The sequence below is a fragment of the Cydia pomonella genome, chromosome 11, assembly GCF_033807575.1.
Source record: "Cydia pomonella isolate Wapato2018A chromosome 11, ilCydPomo1, whole genome shotgun sequence".
Classification (NCBI taxonomy): domain Eukaryota; kingdom Metazoa; phylum Arthropoda; class Insecta; order Lepidoptera; family Tortricidae; genus Cydia; species Cydia pomonella.
The window spans coordinates 16,659,245-16,681,984 of record NC_084713.1 but is presented as its reverse complement, the minus strand read 5'-3'; the positions used below and the strand labels follow the sequence as shown (position 1 = coordinate 16,681,984).

The following is a 22,740-nucleotide window of genomic DNA, read 5'->3' as shown; positions in this document are numbered from 1 at the left end:
TATACAGCGGCCATACTTAGAAAAATTACAAAAGATGATGTGGATAGCTACTACTGTCAGTAAAAAAACGTGTCGTTATTCGAATTAAAACTTCGTGGTATCAGTACCCCTAGTGTAAATAATTTCGATTTTGAAACGTGACGTACGCGTTTGCGTTTAGTCTAATTTTGTATTGGATTTAGAAAGAGCGCGCCAAGCGGGACGTTTTGGAAACTCAAAATCCTATACAAAATGAGACTTAACGCAAACGCGTTCGTCACGTTATGATGTCGATTAAATTTACACTAGGGGTACTGGTGTGAATGTCCGCCATTGACAAGCTAACTGGCGCCAAGTATAGTAGTACTGTATTATGGAGTGTGGAATTAATAGATAAAACAATTATATGAAATCGAATCTCCTGTGGAAAGGGATCTAAGACTGGCCACAAGACGTAAAAAACTTGCCTAATTCTATTGTCACTCGACTAAAAGTTGTGAAACAAGCTGAAACATATCAGGGAATAGCTCTTTTCAATAAGTTGCCGTTAGACCTAAAGTCTGTAGCAAATTCATATATATTTGGTAATAAACTTAAAAAAATCCTGCTAAACCAGTGCTTGTATTAACATTCAGTAGAGGAATTTATGTCTAGTGCAATTGATTGACATGCCATAGCAACATTTACACTATGTTAATATTAAGTGATTATGTAAATTTGTAGGTTTCATTAGAATTTAAGTAATTATATAAATCTAGTGTAATTTGTGCATGCTTAAATCTGAATATTAATATGTTAATTCTTACTTGTGACCTGTTTTTGTTATTTAAATTGGATATTTTTGTACTTGTCCTAGTCTTTGACATAGATATAGTGTAATAGTTACTCAGTATAAACTTTGTCTTTTATTGTTATTGTTCTGTGTTATATAATTTCAAACACAATCGTATATTGTTTAATGAAATAAATAAATAATATAATAAAAAAAAAATTAAGAGGAGTGGCATCTCTTATGGTAGAACTGATGCAAAAGTGTCCAGCTGTCAGCTATAAATAATAGTTCCAAATCTCTCCAGAGTAGCGCTAGAGTAGCTAAGAACCTAGGCGTTATTGACGGAGTGAATTGCCTGACCTGAACCTGAAAATTGAGTCATATAATCTCCGAAATATGTCGCGCGAGTGACTAAAATAGAATACATAGTTAAACCATAATAATGGTATGTTTAAATGGCTCACGACACAACACTTAAAATTCGAGTCTTGAGTCGAATTGGCCCTCAAGTGGTTTGCTGTGTTCTGGCTGACAATCTTAATAAAAATAAATACGCGTATTTCAGTTTCTTCTTAAGTAAGATCTGAGTTACTTTTTAATTTTATGAAAATGCTTTGAGGTAAATCTGCATTCGTTTTATTTACTGTGAGTCCTTTCTTTTAACTTAATTAGTTAACAGCGTGGGTTGTTGAAAACAAAATTAGAAGCTGAAACTGTTCAGATTACGGTCACCTTTTATAACAAAAGAGCATTGTTAGTTATAATACCTATTCCATTATTTATTGTGGCCCGTCTACTAAAGATAAGACAATCAAAACTTTTCACTCGAGTAAATGAACTAGAGTTTCAATGTCATTTGTAAAATGAAATTAATATTTTTTAAGTATTTTCTAATACATATTTACTTTTGCGAGATACAGAAACTGACTGCAAACAATTAAGAGACTGTCATCTCACCCGCATGTACGTTCAACCACTGGGCACAATCTCCACACTAGCGCATATGCGCACGGATTGGGGACTTAAACACCTTTGAATTTCTTCGCGTATATCTGCAGATTTCCTCACGATGTTTGTCTTCACCAAAGAGCAACTGATTTATACCAATGATATTGCATAGGTACTTAGGTATACAAGTTGCGAGAACGCATTGGAACAACCCAGGGCTCGAATTACGACCTTTAGGAGCTAATGATACACCTTACTGCTTGGCTAGTCACCAAGCGTGCTTTAAAAACGTAATAATTGAACTTCTCCTTCCGCTTTCCGATAGTTTGGTTTCGTCTTACTAGTTCCATTGAGTACTTCTACTTTTTTAATTTACTCTAGTTTTCTGGTTCGAATTCATACCTATCTATTTATATTATATATTTAATATTTATTAATTTTTTGTTATATTTATACATGTTTGCATTATTTTATGATTATATTTCTATTTATGTATATTTGTATCAATGTGTATTCAAAACTTGCATTTCATTAATTTCAGTGATTGTACACTTTTGTTTGTGTTTGTCATTCATTCATCGTTACTTCTGTTCTACTCATTTCCTCAAAGGATAATTGGAAGAGATCCCATACAGGGATAAGTTCGTCTTTGTTGTATTGAATTTACTCTGTAACTGTGTTTTTCGTGTTTTATTTCTATTTACAATAAAGTATATACATACATACATACTTCTTGTATTCCATTACATTATGAAGGATTATTATCTAACTCTCATCATCATCATATCAGTCTTTTATCGCCCACTGCTGAGCATAGGTCTCTCTTCCAGTACGCCACTTGTGCCAGTACCGAGCTCATCTCGCCCAGAAGTGACCCGTAATCTTCCGAATGTCGACCACCCAACGAACCAACGGACGCCAGAAGCTTCTTTTATCCGAAAGCAGTCACCACTCCGTTAACATTTTAATCCACCTGCCATCACTCTGCCTAGCAACATGTCCCGCCCAACTCCATTTTAGTTTGGTAATGACGCAACCCACGTCTTGCACCTTGGTGCGGCGACGGATCTCGACATTCCTTACTCGATCTAACTCTAGTAAAATCTAACAAAGATACATGACTAAGTTTAATTAATATTCAATAGCCAAGGATGGATTTTATACCGGTAAAACGTTAGAACTACAAAGGTCGTAATTCGCATAAATTTTAGCACGGCGGACTATCTAACCGTATTGTACTGTAATTGTCTTAGTTAAACAATTTATTACTCATGTACACGTGATCACTTTTTAATACAGTGGAAGCACGTGCATCTACATTCCTAAAAGAACAATGTCACATATGACTAAGTAACATCTAACTCGTTCCAATCACATAAAGAGATCATAGTTCCTTCCTTACAAAGCAATTTGAGTTGGACCAGTATAAATTTACTCTGCGATCTCGCATAGTTGTTACGCATCTCCAAGTCAGATTACGCTGGCACCCGGGACCTATATACCCACCTGCTCTTACGCAAGAAATGGGAATACGATGCCAGGATATACGACATTCTGCCTGCATTCGTGCGGCGAACGAGTAATTGATACGAATGAGCGTTACACCTTGACCGACCGCAGAGTATTACAGCACAAAGACACATCGCCGTCTATAAACTAGAACGAACGAAGTCGCAAGTACGAACATTCTAAAGTCAACTTAAGCACGCCTGTATTAAGTGTCAATTCAATAAGTGAATTTTTAAAGCTCTATTTTCTTTAAAGCAGAAGCGTTTAAAAGCAAAATGTTATAACTCAGCGAAACTAAGACGCTAGTTTATAGCTTGAAAACGTGTCCGTTAACTTCAAAATGATTAATTTTGCAATTGAGTTCTTTCTTTTTGTTTTCCGGAGGGAAAGTCGCAAATGTTGCCAAGTTGGTAGGAAGACAAGATTATATATGTAGCGTGACATTCTTAATAAAGTCCTTTGCGGCTGGGAAAAATAAATATTAAACTAAGGAAGCGAATTAACGTTATAAAGAACGTAAAGGTATTTGTGATTGGCTCCATCTACTGTTTTAATAATTGGTTGTCTGATACCTAAAGCCATAACGCCCATAACGTATTGCGGCTTCCATCACAAAGTACAACGTAAATTCTTTCATTACTTCTAAAACAAATGACTAAGTCAGCAAAATCCAAATATTACTACTTGTATCAAAATGGACATGTGAAAAACATTTTTTTTTTAGTACAAACTGTTCAAAGTACAAAGTAGGTACATTAATTAAACACTTTTACAACTTGAAACTAAAACTAAACTGATCTTATCTTAACCTATGGGGTCTAAATTATACCTACACAAATCCCCTATGCCGCTGTCATTTGGTAATGTGCCTCTAAGACTGGCCGAGTTTGCCTCGCTGGATGGCAATTAAAATGATATTTAATTACCATGCAATTCTGTACTGCAGGGCTGTCGGATCTCATCAGCAAATCTTAAATCTATGGATATTCAAGTCGAAACCGAAACGAAAATGAGCGCGCCTAATAAGATAACTCCATCCACAAGACACAGTGAGTTTCCAATTGCTTTTGCTTGCTATTCAAAATGTAAATTACTGTACAATTGGTACTATTCCAATTCAATTTGTTTTTGAATACGGACCTTGTGCCTGTAGCGTCTGCACTAAATTACTCAAACTCTAAGACCCTAGCACAAAAGGACTTTAAGTATTTCCGTGATAAACGGTATTAACTCTGCAAGTTGAATCGAAGTGTATTTTTTTATACCACGACGGTGGCAAACAAGCATACGGCCCGCCTGATGGTAAGCAGTCACCGCAGCCTATGGACGCCTGCAACTCCAGAGGTGTAACATGCGCGTTGCCGACCCTTTAAAAACCTGTACACTCCTTTTTTGAAGAACCCCATACTGTAGACCCTCGACAAGACCTCGGAAGGGAGCTCATTCCACAGCCGGAGCAGTGTATGCACAGTAACCATTCATTACTGGACAAAGGCCTTCCCAGGTACCTATCCTGTACTACTTCTATCCAGAGCAATGTCCGCCAATATACTTAATTACTTAAGTAATCATAAATACCAATATTTAACTACAGATGAATGCACTGTATTGCACACACTCTCTGCCCACAAAGATATTCTTATAGACTGATGTGAGGGTTCAAGGTTCAATACCCTTGCCAAATGATATACGGTGAAATTGAAAGACACAATGAAACCACTCATGCATAATTGCATACAATAGGTAAGCTATGGGACTAGTCAGCGAGTATTTCAGCAATATTGTAGATAAACCTACTTAAGTACGAGTATGTAGACGTTGTAAGTAATGTTGACTTAAGTGAAATAGTACAAAAAATATGGGCCAACAAAAGTTCAATATAGCATTTAGTTAAATTAGCACCAAGGCCGATATACATTGTATACAGAATGTTCATTTAGTCACCTGCAATAATTTACGGGGTGAATATATAGATCATACTGAGCAACTTTTACTAATGGACCAAACCCGAAATTGCGGATAAAAATTTGCTGTTTCATACATTTTTTTGGCTGTCTGACCTGGACATTTTCTATGGAAAGTAATTTTTTTTTTCGCCATTTCGGGGTTGGTCCCATAGTAAAAGTTGCTCAGTATGACCTGACCTATATATTCAGCCCGTAAATTATTGCAGGTGACTAAATAAACATCCTGTATATCGCCCTCAATTAGCACGTATTTTTGTTTAGTGTGTTTTTATCAAAGCAGAGCCTCATAAAATGCTGGACAATTTAAAACTCGCTGGAACATACTATTATCAAAAATACTCCTATTTTGCTGTAGTACACTCTGTTCAAAGCACAATATAAATGCAAATCATAATCACGTGTTCTTTGCAGGTAATCGACCAGTACAGCAACTCTGGCAAATCTGTAACTCTAACAAAAGAATGTAGTCTCGCTATTTTACTGCGGTACATACGCCATTTTGCATACCTACTAGTAAAAGTTGCTTCGACCCCTGAAATGTAAAACTTTTGAAATAGTCGAGCTCGGTCATCTAGAACACGAATATAGTTTCATGCTATAAAATGTTATGAGTGCTTGGTCAGATAAAATATTTAAAAGTGTGCAAACATTTTAAAATATATTTTATTGGCAAATTTGTTATAATATATGTAGGTATGTTGGGAGCTCAACGAGGGGGGTGAGGTTAGGGTCGGCAACGCGCATGTAACTCCTCTGGAGTTGCAGGTGTACATAGGCTACGGAGACTGCTTACCATCAGGCAGGCCGTATGCTTATTTGCCACCGACGTAGTATAAAAAAAGGTAATACCTATTCACAGATATTTTTATTTTATTGCAATGTAATATTTTATGTTTTACTATTTTTACGGGACAACACAAACCAGGTACATTCAAAGGCCACAAAATGAATAGGAATTTTAATTTTTTTTTACAAATAGGAGTAATATGTAAAAATTAGATTAACTCAGATCGATAAAGAAATAAGGATTAATAATTTATTCTACAAACTGAGCTATCATAAGGTCTATGCGTGTATTATCAGCAAATATCGTAATATGTTTATCTTTATCTTCGGTGGAAATAAATAAATGAAAAATCCATCAAAAAAATATATAGCTCTCTGGATAAAAGTATAAATAAGTAAACTAAGACCTTTTTTTAAATTGTTAGCATTAAAAGATATTAAAAACCGGGAAATAATATGATTGATCTTAATTGATGCCAGTACGTTGCAGTGAAACAAATACTTAGTATCTTAATTCAGAACATTTGCAGCATTATTTTATTCAGTCAGGCAACAAGGCCCATATTATATTTACCTTATAGACTAACATATGTATAAATTTCATAAACTTTAAAACGAAAGACTATAATATTTGCGACAGAACGGCTTAATATAGGTAGCAGTTGTCATCCCTGTATACGAGCATATATAACTGAGACTTCATCATGTTGCGGTATGTCGTAGATTTCCCTCAGGGTTTCGGCTGACGTATAGAACTATGTCGTGGCAATCCCATTACGATGTCTTACGTCTGTCATCTATCTCTCTAGTAGACAGCATTCAAGTATTTCGTTCCGCTCCGTATAGAATGATCTAGGATATCGGCCCATAAAATGTATTAAATGATATAGATATGTACGTAGCTAAGTATCTTTTTACTTTATATGTACGTATTCTGTGTTCAATACTCGCTAGTATTGGGTGGTTTGATAGTTCAAAGTTCAAGTTGGGGGTAGTTCCCCAACTTATTCCATGGATTTTTGTCCGGTAGGTAATCCAACAAATAGATATCAGTACTAGGGTGGTCCTTATTTCGTGAAGGTTATCTTATTGTACGGGGCTAGCGGGTGCCCTATTTCTGCCACTAAAAACTAATGTAATTTTTAAGAGGATCCAAATTGTCAATACCCCTAAAATGTATTTAAAAATTCTGAAAAGGAATTAACAACATTGTTTTTTTAGTGGTAGATATTACATTATAAGCGGGTTTTCCTTAGAAAAATATACTCGTAACTTTGATGAAATAAGGACCACCCTAATCAGTACCTTTATCTCTGTTTCATCTCTCTGAGACAGGACTAGTGAAACCTGCATCGAAACGTTAGAAATAAAGTAAAAAAAAATATTTCGCGATAGACTTAAAAATTATGATTTACCTAGTACGGGAGTTTCACCACGTTATAAAGAATAAAGACACACTTTTACTTATATTTTTTGAAATTAAAGATACTAGTTAAGATCAACACATCGACTTTCCTTATTTTGCTTATTACTTTGTATAATTAAGCAGTTAATTAACAAGGTCCACAAGGCAACTTTATGCAAGTTAAATTGAGTTAACTTACTGTACTGCATAGCAATGAATCATATTTACATAAAAATGCACGGGAAAATTCTAATGAAAACTTTTGGTATCTAATTCAAATCAAGGCAGTGCTCAAATTAAGACCGAACCGCTTACACATTAATCGGCTTATATATTTATTAAATTTTAAATTAGTTAATGACTATCATATTTAAGTAGAGACCTGTTTTAAATTTTCGTCTCATTTGTTAATATTCCACAGGAAGTTTAAATAATAAACCGGCCAAGAGCATGTCGGGCCACGCTCAGTGTAGGGTTCCGTAGTTACTCTTCCGTCACAATAAGCTAAACTGGAGCTTAAAGTATAGTAAATTGTTAACCAAGGGATGAAACGGTACCTTTCACGCGAGTTAAACTAATAGGCAAATTTGCATAAACAGTACCTAATTAAAGTAAGTCTTTTTACTATGAAGGGAAAACTTTTTGCGATAACTCAAAAACAGCTAAACTGATCATGTCCGCTATAGTTTTCATTTAATGTCTTTCTTAAGCTCTAGTTCCACGATTTTTTTCATATTTTTTGGACCTACGGTTCAAAAGTTAGAGGGAGGGGGACACATTTTTTTCTCTTCCGGAGCGATTATCTCCGAATATATTCACTTTATCAAAAAATGTTTGTTGAAGACCCTTATTACTTTTAAAAGACCTTTCCAACGATACCCCACACTGTAGGGTTGAAGTAAAAAAAAAATCACCCCCACTTTACGTGTAGGGGAGGTACCCTCAAAAAAATTAAATTTTTATATTTTATTGTACGACTTTGTCGGCTTTATTGATTTATATGTCCATGCCGAATTTCAGCTTTTTAGCACTAACGACCACGGAGCAAAGCCTCGGACAGACAGACAGACAGACAGACAGACAGACAGACAGACAGACAGACAGACGGACATGGCGAAACTATAAGGGTTCCTAGTTGACTACGGAACCCTAAAAATACTTCCACACTCAAACAAATCTTTTTCTACTTGTCGACTGTAATGATTGCATTTCCCAATTCAACTATAAGATTAATTTCGATGCGCTGTAGTCAACTATAAAAAAACTAAACTAGACTAAACGGCCACAAGGCGCGGGGTCCCGCGGAGTCGCGCGTTTATGTATTTTGTACTATATTTTTGTTTGCTGAGATACTTACCAATTTTCGTTAATTATTTAGGTTTTATAGTTAAAAAGTATTACTTTAGATGACTCGTAGAAAAAGTAGTATATACAATAGTGATATAATCAAGCTTTTCAATCTTGTACCTTACTTAGGCAACTCAGCAAGCTTCTTTGCCTAAACACGGTACTCAACTGAAACGCTCTCTATTATATCACGATTGTATAAAATACTATTTTATCACTATCGCTATAGCTTCGCAAAAACGCTGTCACGCAGGACACGTGCTTAGACCTTCAAATTGAGTGTCCTTTTACATTTTATCTATATTTACAGATACTTGTAGATTTGTTATCTCATGCTCTTATTTGTTTAATTGATGTTCAAACAAAGAGTGTTCCTGACATTGCCTGTTATTGTTATCTCGGCCGAGTGACTAGACCTTGATATTTAAATCTATTTAAGTAAATATTACCTATAAGATTTACTAAATTTCTACTTAATAGGCAAGGAGAACTGCACGAGGCCATGGGCTTGGCGAGGAATAGAAGCCTATGGCGGAATCTGGTCTTCAACAGAAGGACATGATGTCACGATCTTCAGAATTGAGGGACCGACTGAATAGAGAGAGGCAAGGAGAATATTAATTAAGAATTATTTATAGGAAATATTTAAAAAAAACAAAAATTATATATATACACTGTATTTGCTAGCCCCTACGCCATCTGGGACCAATTTTGTCTTAAAGGGCCTGTACGTTGTTGGCTTCGGCCTCACGCACGTCTCAAAAAGGTCTGGAACCCCATGGTCCCGAGATATTGTAAGACATACAAATAATAATAAAATACTTTATTATGCACTTCTAAAAAGAATACATATTACAAACAAAGATAGGACTTAAGCGGTGTCTTCCAGACAACCTTCAGATAGGTGGCAACCCTGGCTGTCAAACGATAAGCAGCTGATTTTGCTAGGTCCCTTGTAATTATTTTAATTTTAATGATATTTCATGTAATATTAAGCTGTTTAAGTGTGTATTAAATAGTTTTAACATTAAGTTTTATGTATACATAATAAGTGAAGTGCTTTAGTGACGTTTACGTGTCTTGTAATATCTCAAATTTGTAGCCGTTATAGGTTATACATTTGAAATCTGTGTTCGCCTTAAAATCCTTTCTGGTTGTTTTTATCACTAGTAATTACTAAGTGTGCGTATAATAAAGCGTAAATCATTGCACAGGGTTAGAACACAGTGTAGACATAGTCAATCGTCACTATTTCATGTAAGTACGTACCTAAATATCACTTGGCTTGAGTAAGCGAATCCTTGTTTTTTTGGGTTTAATATAATAAAAAAAAACATCTACAATGCTAACCCGCAGAGCAGCCGCAGCGGCTCGCCAGCAGGAGACTGATAAACTCCAACTTACCTTGCTGGAATTGAAAAAATCCAAGGAATCTTGTGCTCAATTGCTTAGTGAAAGAGAAGACAGTGAGAAGGAACTATTATTAGTACTTAATAGCAATGATAAGCTGAAAAAGCAACTGTGTTCTTTAGAAACTGACTATAATAATGTAAATTCAGAGCGGGCCCAGCTTCAGGAGACGGTTGACAGATTCACTGAGTGTAGTGCTGCCTATGAGCAGGCCCTGAAGGACATCAACTCATTGGAGAGAGCACTGCACGACGCCCACGAACAAATCTACGAGCTACAGGAGGCCCAAAACAATGTAGCAGCAGCACACACTCAGACCTTATTCGAAGAACTGGTTCGGCCCGACTCTCAGTTGGTTACCGCACCAATTGAAAACCCTGTGGCCACTACAGATTTAGCCAATGATACCACCACACCAAGGTTAGTAAGTTGCAGCGGAAACAAACTAAAGAAATATATTAAATTAAATAGACTTATTAAAAAAAAAAACAAAAGTTGTCAAAAATAAATAAATTGTTTTTTAAAAAATTGAGATTTTGTAAAGTTAATGTAAGCTTAGTGGATAAGTTAGATTTATACTCTGCTCAGTTAGAACATAGTAAATTACAATATGAAACTGACACACAGACATTAAAATTAAAAGTTCAGAGTTTGGAGGATTCAATTAAATCCTTAGATGCAATAAATGAGAGTTCAAAAAAAGTTATCAATGAATATTCTTTAGCCATGGATGATTTAATATCCCAAATTAGGCAAAATTCAGAGCGGGTTGAGTCTCTGACCAATGGCCAGTCATGTGCTTGTATGCAAATGTATGGTCATTCGTCGAGTGGAGCACTCGAGCCGAACCTGTGTGACAGTTTGACTCCATCACAACAAAATAATAATAGCTCCTTCCACACTACACAACAAAGCACACCTGAACCTAATGTCATTATGTACTGTGATGAAATTGGAAGCAATATGAGCACATTTTTAAACTATTACTTAAAGGGACTTAGTACAATCAACAATTGTCTGCCTCATAGTAGCCTTGAAAATCTCTCAAAACGAATTTTAAATGATAGTACTATTAATTCAAAGACAACACTGCTTATTCTTATGGGGAATAGGGGTAATGTGAATAAAAATAATTTAATAAAATTCTTTGAAAAATTAAAGACACTTATAGTGAATGAAATTATTATTTTCACATTCCCCTATTGTGATCAAATGTCAGAGGCAGAAAATAACACTAGGTGTAAGTTAAATATATTTTTATATAATCTTTGTACATATAGTGATAAGTTTAGTATAATTGACACTAACAAATTTGTTAGCAAATACCATATGCCTATGGTTTTTTGGACTAAAGGTAAGTTATACCTTTCAAATTATTATAAAAGACAAATAGCTTTGTCGCTATCATATTTGTTTGACATTTCTGCCAAAAATTTGGCAGTTTATCCTGCTTCTATTGAGCAGACCGGTATGAACTTGGTTTTGGTTCCAGTCATAACCAATAATTTAAATTAGCTCTTAAGACAAAAGAATCTGTCTCTGGCAATTTAGCTTTTAGTAAATCTGATGAAAAATACTGCAAACATGGAATGTACATCCACCTGGTGCATCAAAACATTCAATGTATTAGAGGAAAAGATTTACAGATTGAACTTTTTTTGAATGATTATAATATTGATATTTTATGTATTACTGAACATTGGTTGAATAATAATGAATTAATGCCTCAATTTAATAATCACCAGGTGGGCAGTTCGTTCACCAGACTTAGTTCCATACATGGTGGGTCATTAATTATATTAAATAGTCAGTTAAAATTTAAGGAACGTAAGGACATTGTATCCATGTCTGTTGAGCGGACTATAGAACTAAGTGCAGTAGAATTGGAGCAATTTATTGTTGTCTGTGTGTATAGGCCGCCTTTAAGTAATTTTGAAATATTTGAAAGCATAATGGAATCCGTCCTACTTAAAATATCACCTTCTAGTAAGAAATTACTTATATGCGGCGACTATAATGTAAATATTTTGGAAAATTCAACAGTAAGTTGTAGATTGTTGAATCTTTTCAAATCATGTAATCTCAACCACATGTTTATGGAGCCTACTAGAGTGACTGCCACTAGTGCCACCTGTATAGATAATATTTTCACTGATATTTTTCCTACCGCTAAAAATGTAATCAGCAAGTTAGAATCAGACCACTTAGGCCAATTAATGGTGTTTGAGGCTGTAAGGAAAAATACCTTGCGAAAACAAATAACTTTTGTACCAGTAACCTCTGACCGCGTGGAACGAATGAAACAAAGTTTAATTCAGGCGCTACCCTTTCTGTCTTCCAACATGAGTCCTAATGATATGTATAATTCATTCTTTCACACTTTTATGGAAAATTATAATGCGATATTTACTACAAAATCGGTCATGGTTAGTGATGCATCAGTTTTTAGTGAGTGGGCTACTGCAGAGTTACATCAACGAAGACGTGCATTGTATGCCTTGTATGAGGAACGGCGGTTCAATACGAGTGATGAATTTAAGGAATATGTTAAACAATATTCGAAGAAGTTTAAAATAGATTGCCATATCGCTAAGCGTAATTATTTAAGTCAAACAATAAAAACTAGCTCTGATATAATTAAAACAACGTGGAAAGTAATTAATGTGGAGACTGGTAGATCAAAGCAAAGGATGAAAGATCTTAAACTAAAAATTGATGACAAAATCGTAGATTCCAGTTTAGATGTAGCAACAGAATTTGAAAAATTCTTCACCGAGGTACCAGCTTCCACAACTAAGAACTTAAATTCATCACCCTCGTCTGCCGTTACACTGTTAGAAGAGAATGTCCCAGAATGTACTAGAAACCTTAATTTTGAACATGTGAGTGCCTCAGATATATTAAAGGCGTTTAAATCAATTAATGTAAAAAAAACTAGTGACCTTTGGGGAGTCTCCGTTCATACTGTCAAATCCTTAATAGAAGTTGTAGCGCCTGACCTGGTAGTTATATTTAATAACAGTGTTGACTGCGGTGAGTTTCCTGATCTAATGAAACATAGTAAAGTCACTCCTTTATTTAAATCAGGTAGCACATCCGACCCCACTAACTTTAGACCGATATCAGTGTTACCAACATTCAGCAAAATTTTTGAAAAAATAGTTTTGAGTCAGTTATTGAAACATTTTAACATTAATAATCTAATGCACAACAAACAATTTGGTTTTACACGGGGTCGCTCAACAACCGACGCTGGTGTTGAGCTAATTAAACAGATCTTCGATGCCTGGGAGGAGTCACAGGATGCTTTAGGTATCTTCTGTGACTTATCTAAGGCCTTCGATTGCGTCTGTCATGAAACATTGATCAGGAAACTGCACTATTATGGAGTAAGAGGCTCGGCACTGAATTTAATAAAGTCTTACTTACACGGTAGAATACAAAGGGTTGATGTGAGTGGACAGCGATCACCGGGGTCATTGGTCTCTATGGGTGTACCGCAGGGATCAATATTGGGGCCGTTCCTGTTCCTTATCTACATTAATGACCTGCCTTACCTTGTAAAGACCCACCATGACATAGTATTGTTTGCAGACGATACCTCACTTATTTTCAAAGTCAAACGACAGCAACAAGCTTGCAGTGATGTAAACAATGCTATTTCTAAAGTAGTAAATTGGTTTAATGTTAATAATTTATTGTTAAATGAGAAAAAGACTAAGTGCATTAAGTTTGTTACAAGTCACATAAGGAATGAGCAAACAGGTGTCATTGTCAAGGATGAGGAATTGGAACTAGTAGATAGCACAGTTTTTCTTGGTATAACTTTAGATTCTAAACTACAATGGGGTCCCCATATTGCTAATCTCTCGAATAGACTGAGTTCTGCAGCTTTTGCAGTGAGCAAGATCCGTCAGTTAACAGACGTGAAAACAGCTCGATTAGTTTACTTTAGTTACTTTCATAGCATTATGTCATATGGTATTTTACTATGGGGTAGTGCTTCAGAGATAAATACCATTTTTGTTCTGCAGAAGAGGGCTATTCGTGCAATATATAAAATGTACCATAGAGACACACTTAGAGATAAGTTTAAGGACATTAACATAATGACAGTGCACTGTCAATATATTTATGAGAATATTCTGTATGTACATAAAAACATTACCAGTTTTAAGAAAAACTGTGAAATACATAATATTAATACTAGAAATAAGCATAAGCTCGCAGTGCCCTTCACTAGGCTCCATAAAATTAAGAAATCATTCATGGGTAATTGTGTAAGATTTTACAATAAACTTCCTAATATTATAACTGAATTGTCTGTTAGTAAATTTAAAAATTATGTAAAACGTAAGCTTATCTCTAAAGCCTATTATAGCACACAAGACTACATGAATGATGAAACACCGTGGGATTAAGTGTGATTGTAAAGAATGAATTATTTATTGTTATGTTATTAATGATGAAATTGATAATTCAATGTATATATATACCGTATTTTTTGACATTTAGATTTTATTCTAGAAAGGTTCTAGACTAGTATTTTTATACAATTTTGATGATTGACGATCTTTTTGTGAAATTCTTATTATTAAGTTTACCATATCTATAATAGTTCAATGTTTTTTTTAGAACAATAATAACTGCATCAATAAATTGCTCTGATATTTAGATTAAGATGATATTTGTAAAATTTGACGATTTAAAAGTGCTTGTTGCTAGGCCTATTTGAATAAAGAATATTTTGACTTTGACTTTGACTTTGATAGCATAGATAGATAACATACTATGGAATTTAACAATATACACTAGGTAGATAGATTTATGTAGCTACCAATTTATTAAATTAATTAACTCACAAGCTACAAATAATTACTATATCACTCGCGACGAAGGATGGTCCCTATAACTGTTATTTTTATATGACGTAGCTGTCACGAAGAATCAAAATATGACCGCAGCCGGCAAAACGTCCCACTTTGTCGCATGCCATAAGGACGAAATTTGCTTGTATCTTCATACGAATAACCTGTCAAGGCGTCCTTCTGGCAAGCGACAAAGTGGGACGTTTTACCGGCCGCGGTCACAAATGTTTGTAGACATTTTTTGCAAGTCTAACACATTAATTTATTTAGAAATGTAACGTTTTAGTTATAAAAGTACGGTAAATAAAAACATTTTCTTTCAATATTTTTTTGTATTAAGCCCAACCTAAAGAGATTTGAAGCAACTGTCATTAGGGATCATCATTTGACGCAAGAGGTTTAATGAACGTAGTTTACATAATAAGATTTAGTGTTAAGGTGCTAGCACCAGACAATGACCTCAAATTGATGTCGTTTAGTCGACACCAAAAACTTTATGATGTTACGTAACAAAAAATAAACACAGGAACATTAAGTAGGTATATTTATTTATTTTATGTGTATTGTGAATGTGGTAACGGTAGTTGGTTAAAAAAGCGGCCAAGTGCGAGTCGGACTCGCCCATGAAGGGTTCCTTTATGACGTATTAAAAAAAACTACTTAAACTACTAGATCTCGTTCAACATTTTACCACTTTGGACACACATTTTACCACTTTGGTAGTGTCTCTCGCGCAAACTATTCACTTTAGAAAAAAATTATATTAGGAACCTAAATATCATTTTTGAAGACCTATCCATAGATACCCCACACGTATGGGTTTGACGAAAAAAAAATTTTTTTTAATTTTATGACGTATTAAAAAAAACTACTCACTAGATCTCGTTCAAACCAATTTTCGTTAAAAGTTTGCATCGTAATGTATATCATATATTTTTTTTAGATTTTTCATTCTGTTATTTTAGAAGTTACAGGGGGGGGGGGACACTTTTTTTCACTTTGGGAGGTTCTCTCGCGCAAACTATTCAGTTTAGAAAAAAATGATATTAGAAACCTTAATATCATTTTTGAAGACCTATCCATAGATACCCCACATGTATGGGTATGTTGAAAAAAAAATTTTTTTTTTAATTTCATGACGTATTAAAAAAAAAACTACTTACTAGATCTCGTTCAAACCAATTTTCGTTAGAAGTTTGCATCGTAATCTATATCATATATTTTTTTAGATTTCTCATTCTGTTATTTTAGAAGTTACAGGGGGGGGGACACACTTTTTTTCACTTTGGGAGGTTCTCTCGCGCAAACTATTCAGTTTAGAAAAAAATGATATTAGAAACCTTAATATCATTTTTGAAGACCTATCCATAGATACCCCACATGTATGGGTATGTTGAAAAAAATTTTTTTTTTTAATTTCATGACGTATTAAAAAAAAACTACTTACTACATCTCGTTCAAACCAATTTTCGGTGGAAGTTTACATGGCAATGTATATCATATTTTTTTTTTAGATTTTTCATTCTGTTATTTTAGAAGTTACGGGGGGGGGGCACACATTTTACCACTTTGGAAGTGTCTCTCGCGCAAACTATTCATTTTAGAAAAAAATGATATTAGAAACCTCAATATCATTTTTGAAGACCTATCCATAGATACCCCACACGTATGGGTTTGATGAAAAAAGATTTTTTGAGTTTCAGTTCTAAGTATGGGGAACCCCCAAAATTTATTGTTTTTTTTCTATTTTTGTGTGAAAATCTTAATGCGGTTCATAGAATACATCCACTTACTAAATTTGAACAGTACAGCTCTTATAGTTTCGGAAAAAAGTGGCTGTGACAGAATCGGACAGACAGACGGACATGACGAATCTATAAGGGTTCTGTTTTTTGCCATTTGGCTACGGAACCCTAAAAACGCAATGTGGCAAAATATTTGCAAAGTTGCGACTTAAGATCCTTTTGTTATACTACGTCGGTGACAAACAAGCATACGGCCCGCCTGATGGTAAAGAGTCTCCGTAGCCTATGGACGCCTGCAACTCCAGTATTGCCTTGCAGACCATAACACTCCGCACCCCCGTTGAGCTCTTGCAGGAACACAACACTATATGAGTACAGTCTAGTGTTATTTGGCTGCGGTTTCTGTTCTTCTAGATCTGAAATGACATCTGCTGTGCTATGCCGTACCACATAAATGGAGATGACATTCAGTGCCCATGCCTCTCTTTTGGTCGTAGTTTAAAGACATACCCGGGTCCTATTAAATAAGACACGTTTATTGTTTGTGCGTACGAATATCTGCCAACACTCAAGGACATTAATTATTATTATCCTAAATAACTAGTATGTTATAAAGCACTGATACAATACACTGGCATAATACAGGAAAACCGGAACGCTTTTATGTAAGGAGATATTTAATGTAAGTATGACTTGAGTGACAGAGGCCCATCGTATCGTATTAAGAGTTTCAGTGCCAAGCGCCCTAATTCCAGAATGGACATGCCTAGCGTATTCTTCGCAATGTGTTTATTCACGGCTCACCACATATTCTATTAATTAGTGGTCAGATTTCCGTCCGCAGCGAAAACCAGAGTTATTAATTGTGCAGTCGCCATTAGATAATTATATCGGAGCGGCCAAGGTGCTCACAAATATCTAAACACGCCTCTGTTGTCTAGGCGAAGTGCGTGCTTATTATTTACAGGTACCTTTAATATAAGTAAGAATGCTACAATAAATGCCAAATATATATTTTATACTTCTGTTTTTCGAAAGATACTGGGCCCCAAACGAAGACCGGATGGAAGCTGGACAGTCCTAAAGAACCGTGAGATTGAAGACCTAGTGGCTGAACCTAACATCATGGGAGAAAGTAAAGCCCACAGCACAGGCTCCGTTGGTTGGGCCACCTTGAGAGAATGAACGAAGATCGGAACGTGAAAAGAGCGTACCAGGGTTGCCTAGCAGGAGGACGTCCTGTCGGACGCCCCAGGTATCACTGGAGCCACATGGTGGAGGCGTCAAAAATTGGCGAGAAGTTGAACAGGACCGAGAAAAGTGGCACTGTCTTGTGTCGGAGGCCTAGTCTCATTTTGGGTCGCTGAGCCAACGGAGTAAGTAAGTTAGTAACTGTTTTTCGATTAGATTCAACAAAATTAAAACCTATTATATTCCGAAATTTCAAGTTCAAATCAAATACTTACATAATATTTACCCTTGAACGTTTGCTACGTAAGCCTATATGGTATGTGTGTACTCACAAGTTTTAGTCTGGAAACTACATTAAACATTACGGTAGGTAAATGAAAAGGGCTAAAACTAAAACTCAGTAGATAAGCATCTGGTCCCAAAGTCCAGTTTAGTTATAGTCGGCGAAAGCTAAATGATACAAAAGCGCTGGTCTCACCACAAGCGAGTAGCGATTGGAGAAAATGTACTTATGTATTACATGCATTTTAAATACGAAAAAATCGGCTAAGAGTATGGCGGGTCATGGTCAGTGTAGGACTACCATTCTGTCAGAATCAGCTTTTAAACGTTTGGTCAGTAATTATTATAAGAATAAGTGTATACCTTCGCAACTCCAACTACGCAAGAAGAGAATATTTTTTAAGATAGACGTATTTTTTGGGGCCATGGTTCAAAAGTTAGGAAGAGGGGGAACTTGTTGTTTTTCTTTCGGAGTGATTATTTCTAAAAATATTCACTATACCAAAAAATATATAATTGGAAACTCATATTCGTTTTAAGACCTATCCAACGATATCCAACACCATTGGGTTAAAGCGATAAAAAAAACATTTTGTATGTTTGGTATCCTAAAAATTATCTTTGATTAAATATTATCTGATAAAAATTATCATGATTTATGTATCGAAATTGCAGCTTTCTAGCACCAACGATCACGGTGCAAAGCCGCGGATGGAAGGACAGACGGACATGGCAAAACTATAAGGGTTATATATAGTTGGTATATATAGTTGACTACGGGAACCTAAAAAAGGAAATTACGACACTTGTGATTTTAGTTATTGTAACAGCGGACCAAGGGTGACACAAGCCACTCACAAGTGAGGCGCCGAAATCAAGAGAGTTTGGCCACTGGGAGTTATTGAATCGTTAGGTACTATAAATTGCTATAAAGTTGGAGTAGGAGATAGAAGTCTAGTACTACGTTTTTTGCTGAGACAACAACTAAACAGCTGTACCAGGGAGGATAAAGTCAAGGAATATGATTAATATACTATTTTTTCATATTGATAGTCAATATGAAAGCTGCTAGAATGATAAAGTTGAGTATGCTTTGTCAACAAAAGTTTTTCGGAGTATGCCTTGTTATGGAAACATTATGTATCTACAAATCGGTATCAAGCAAAAATAATTTTAAAGAAATGTATTTTTGGCTCACATAGTCTGCAACAAGACAGATCCCTTATTTAGAACCCTCTCTGCCACTTAGGAACGTTTTAAAATACTACTTTGGATTTACCACAGGCTGCAAAGTTGAAAAACATGTTAATTAGAGCTCCATGAAAACTAAGCTAAAGTAAGAAACTGAAATAGCACTTTAAAAGCAAAAAAATATACCAATTAAAAACTTTAACGTTGGTGAAATACTCGTAACATGTTTTTACTTACCTCAAAGTTGGTGATAAGTGGCGGCTTCTCGCCACCCACGGTGTATGAATACCACCTCCTTCCAAGCCTTTTCAGAAGTTTAGAACTAAGGTACAACATTTTAACACAACACTAACAGTCCACCTAGTTCACTTGGCCGTTTCTATCGCATTGCAACACAACGCGCGCTTTGGACTCGTTAGCCAGTACAGTAATGATAACTTTATAGTCTTTATACACTCACTAAATGAGGTCTGTTATCAATGTTTGATAGTGGATTGTTTAAAACTTAGTTAAATAAAGAGTTTGCGATTTTTATATCTTATTTACTCGTTACATTCATTTGTTTTTTTAGAGCACACTGTGTCAAATAGGATTTTGTATTTTAGCTAAATGTAATGAATTAAACTAATTAAGCAACGACATATGTACGTATTAATGCTAATACCTATTCCTATAGTATAGTAATAGTATTCCTTTTTACTTTTCATACCGTAGGTATGCACCTACGGTATGAAAAGTAAAAAGGTACATATTTAAAAAAGCTACACAACATTATAAAAGCCTGTCAACGTTATATTATGCTGAATATAAATTATAAAGCAATATTATATACCCACACAGGAATACCAAAGTACTTATTTATTTAATGTTTAAACAACAGAACTCTTATTTAGTTGCAGCAATTGCATCTGAAAGGCGATCTCTGTTCACATCTCCAATATCAGCCTATACATATAATATGTAAGTAAAGATGCATTTACAAATGCAGTACAGTATGTTTGCATACTACGTCAGACGCGCGCTAGCCTCGCGAAACTAAATAGATCTAAACGCCTACAGTACTCAATAAACATACTACCTTTTAGTTTGATAAGGCAGTAATGGACATTGCACGTACTTGTTAGCGACAACTAAATGAGCCTTGATCTATATCATGCATCTAATTGTTTATATACGCAACAAGGATGTTGATGTATGTAGCATATACATTTTATTGCTTTGCGAGATCTGGGTAAAGGTATAGGGATCACTATATGTAGTGATGTGTTCAAAAAACCTCGCTCAAATGTAGAGTAATAAAAATATACACACCTACGAATGTAGGGCTATGATGGTCGGTTTTTTATCATCTGTCATCATGTCTGTCACGTTTTAACAAGTATGTAAGTGCGAAAGTGACGCATTACTGTGATAAATGATAAAATGGTGACCATGATACCGCCGCTGTAGGGCTAAGATGGTTGGCTCTTTATCATTTGTCACCATGCCTGTCACGTTCTAACAACTATGTAAGTGCGAACGTGACGGGCACGATAAAATTGGAACCATGCTGCCACTGCAGCTGGGCTAAGATGGTTGGCTCTTTATCATTTGTCACCATGCCTGTCACGTTCTAACAAGTATGTAAGCGCGAAAGTGACGGACATAGTGACAAGTGATAAAAGTGGAACCATGATGCCGCCGCAGGTGTAGGTTTTATATACACAATTGACATGTATAATATTATCGATATTATAAATAAAAGGAATATGAATATGAATAATATATCTTCCTCGACGCAAATATTAATTAATTTGAATCTAGTACAGGTAAAATTGCTAATTGCCTTCGACATCGCGAATTGAATTTGATTTTAATTGATATTAAATGGGTCCCAGACACAGATATTATTTTCAAAATGTTTACGACCTTAAAACCCGTTTCAGTTATAAAAATGTCAGAAACTTATATTAATAAAACACTCGCATTAACTTACTGATAATATTTATATTTCTATTTCAAAGAAAGACAGTTGATAGCCATTTCATCTTCGAAACTATAATGGCCAACCCACACTCACTGTTATATATAACGTTATACAATACCTTTGTACACGGATAGTGGAGCCGTTAACCACGTACAATCAATTATATCGACAAATCACCCCCATACCTATGTTTTTGTCAACCATTTCAAATATGCACACCTTCAAATATTTATGGTGCCAAACACGACTGCACTTGGTTAATGTACCATCTGTCCCTGTCGCACATGAAACAAAAAATCATTCATTATACGTGTACAAACACATTTTATAACATCAAGCGATAAAGTTTAAGATGATTTAGTAAACTACAACCATATTATGCTGATAACGTCTGAGATACAACGGTCGCTTGAAGGATTAACTCGTTTTTTCTGTTATACATAAAAATGCCTAAATTTTCTATAGACAAAGTCTAGTCTAAAGCCTGGTTCAGACTACATAATCCCTGTGATTTGGCTTTTCCAGACTTAAAGAAACCTTGCTATCGTACTTAATAAAGTAGCTAAACCAAGCAGATGGGATTTTACACAGACTATAACGAACAGATGATTTGTTTAATGCCATAACGACTATTATATGGCTGTAACAAGCAAGATGTATAAAATCTATATATCTAATCATAATCGTGAAAGAAAAGATTATATATATTTTTTTATTTCGTAGGGAAAGAAGAATCGATGTTCCAGGGATAACCTACGTTTATACGCAGAAAATTAAATTCGCTTTATACAGTGCAGACAATACCTTTAAAAGTGCCTATCCTTGACCAAAAGTTTAAGATGATGACGAGAATAAAAAAATCGCTCACCCGTAAGTAAGTATTAGAATCGAATAGATATGTTTTCAAAGGGGTATATAAAATATTAAAGGGGCGTTTAAGGGGTCTTGTCCAAGCCGTTAGATTTATCTTAAAAGGGTCAGAGCTTTAGATCCTCATTTGTCTTTTCTATTCATAACAGTTGGGGTCGACACCTGAACTATTTATTTATTTATTTATAAACATGTCACCGTCCTTACAAAAATTTACCCTATTAACTAGTTAACTAGTTTGGGAATCAACAGCAAGTAGTGTTAGATTAGATTTGTGTGTTTTAAATAATGTAATTAATACCAAATAATAATTTAACACCGGTTAAATGTAGTACATAATATATGTGTACAAAATAAATTATGTGCTCATAATATTGTACTTATCTAAGGCCTGAGTGGACGCTCGAAGCCAGCAATTTCGGTACCTTAGTTATACTTTAGTTTTTTTAAAGAAATTATTACATATAATATTCTTATAAGTATTTAATATTCGTTTAAATATAG

At 35.0% G+C, this 22,740-nt stretch overlaps 1 protein-coding gene across 2 annotated transcripts in view; it reads right to left on the bottom strand.

Annotated features, from left to right (window-relative positions):
* LOC133523005 (delta-1-pyrroline-5-carboxylate synthase) overlaps window positions 1-22,740 on the bottom strand; it is a 56,364-nt gene that overhangs the window by 27,993 nt on the left and 5,631 nt on the right. Inside the window, exon 1 of one of the 2 annotated variants that reach the window (XM_061858503.1) lies at window positions 19,638-19,829. The exons of the other annotated variant lie outside the window; for it this stretch is intronic. Within the exon in view, the coding sequence (XP_061714487.1) occupies window positions 19,638-19,736 (99 nt within the window). The 5' untranslated portion in view covers window positions 19,737-19,829. Of the gene's footprint in view, window positions 1-19,637; window positions 19,830-22,740 lie in introns of those variants that run through there. 2 annotated transcript variants of the gene reach the window in all.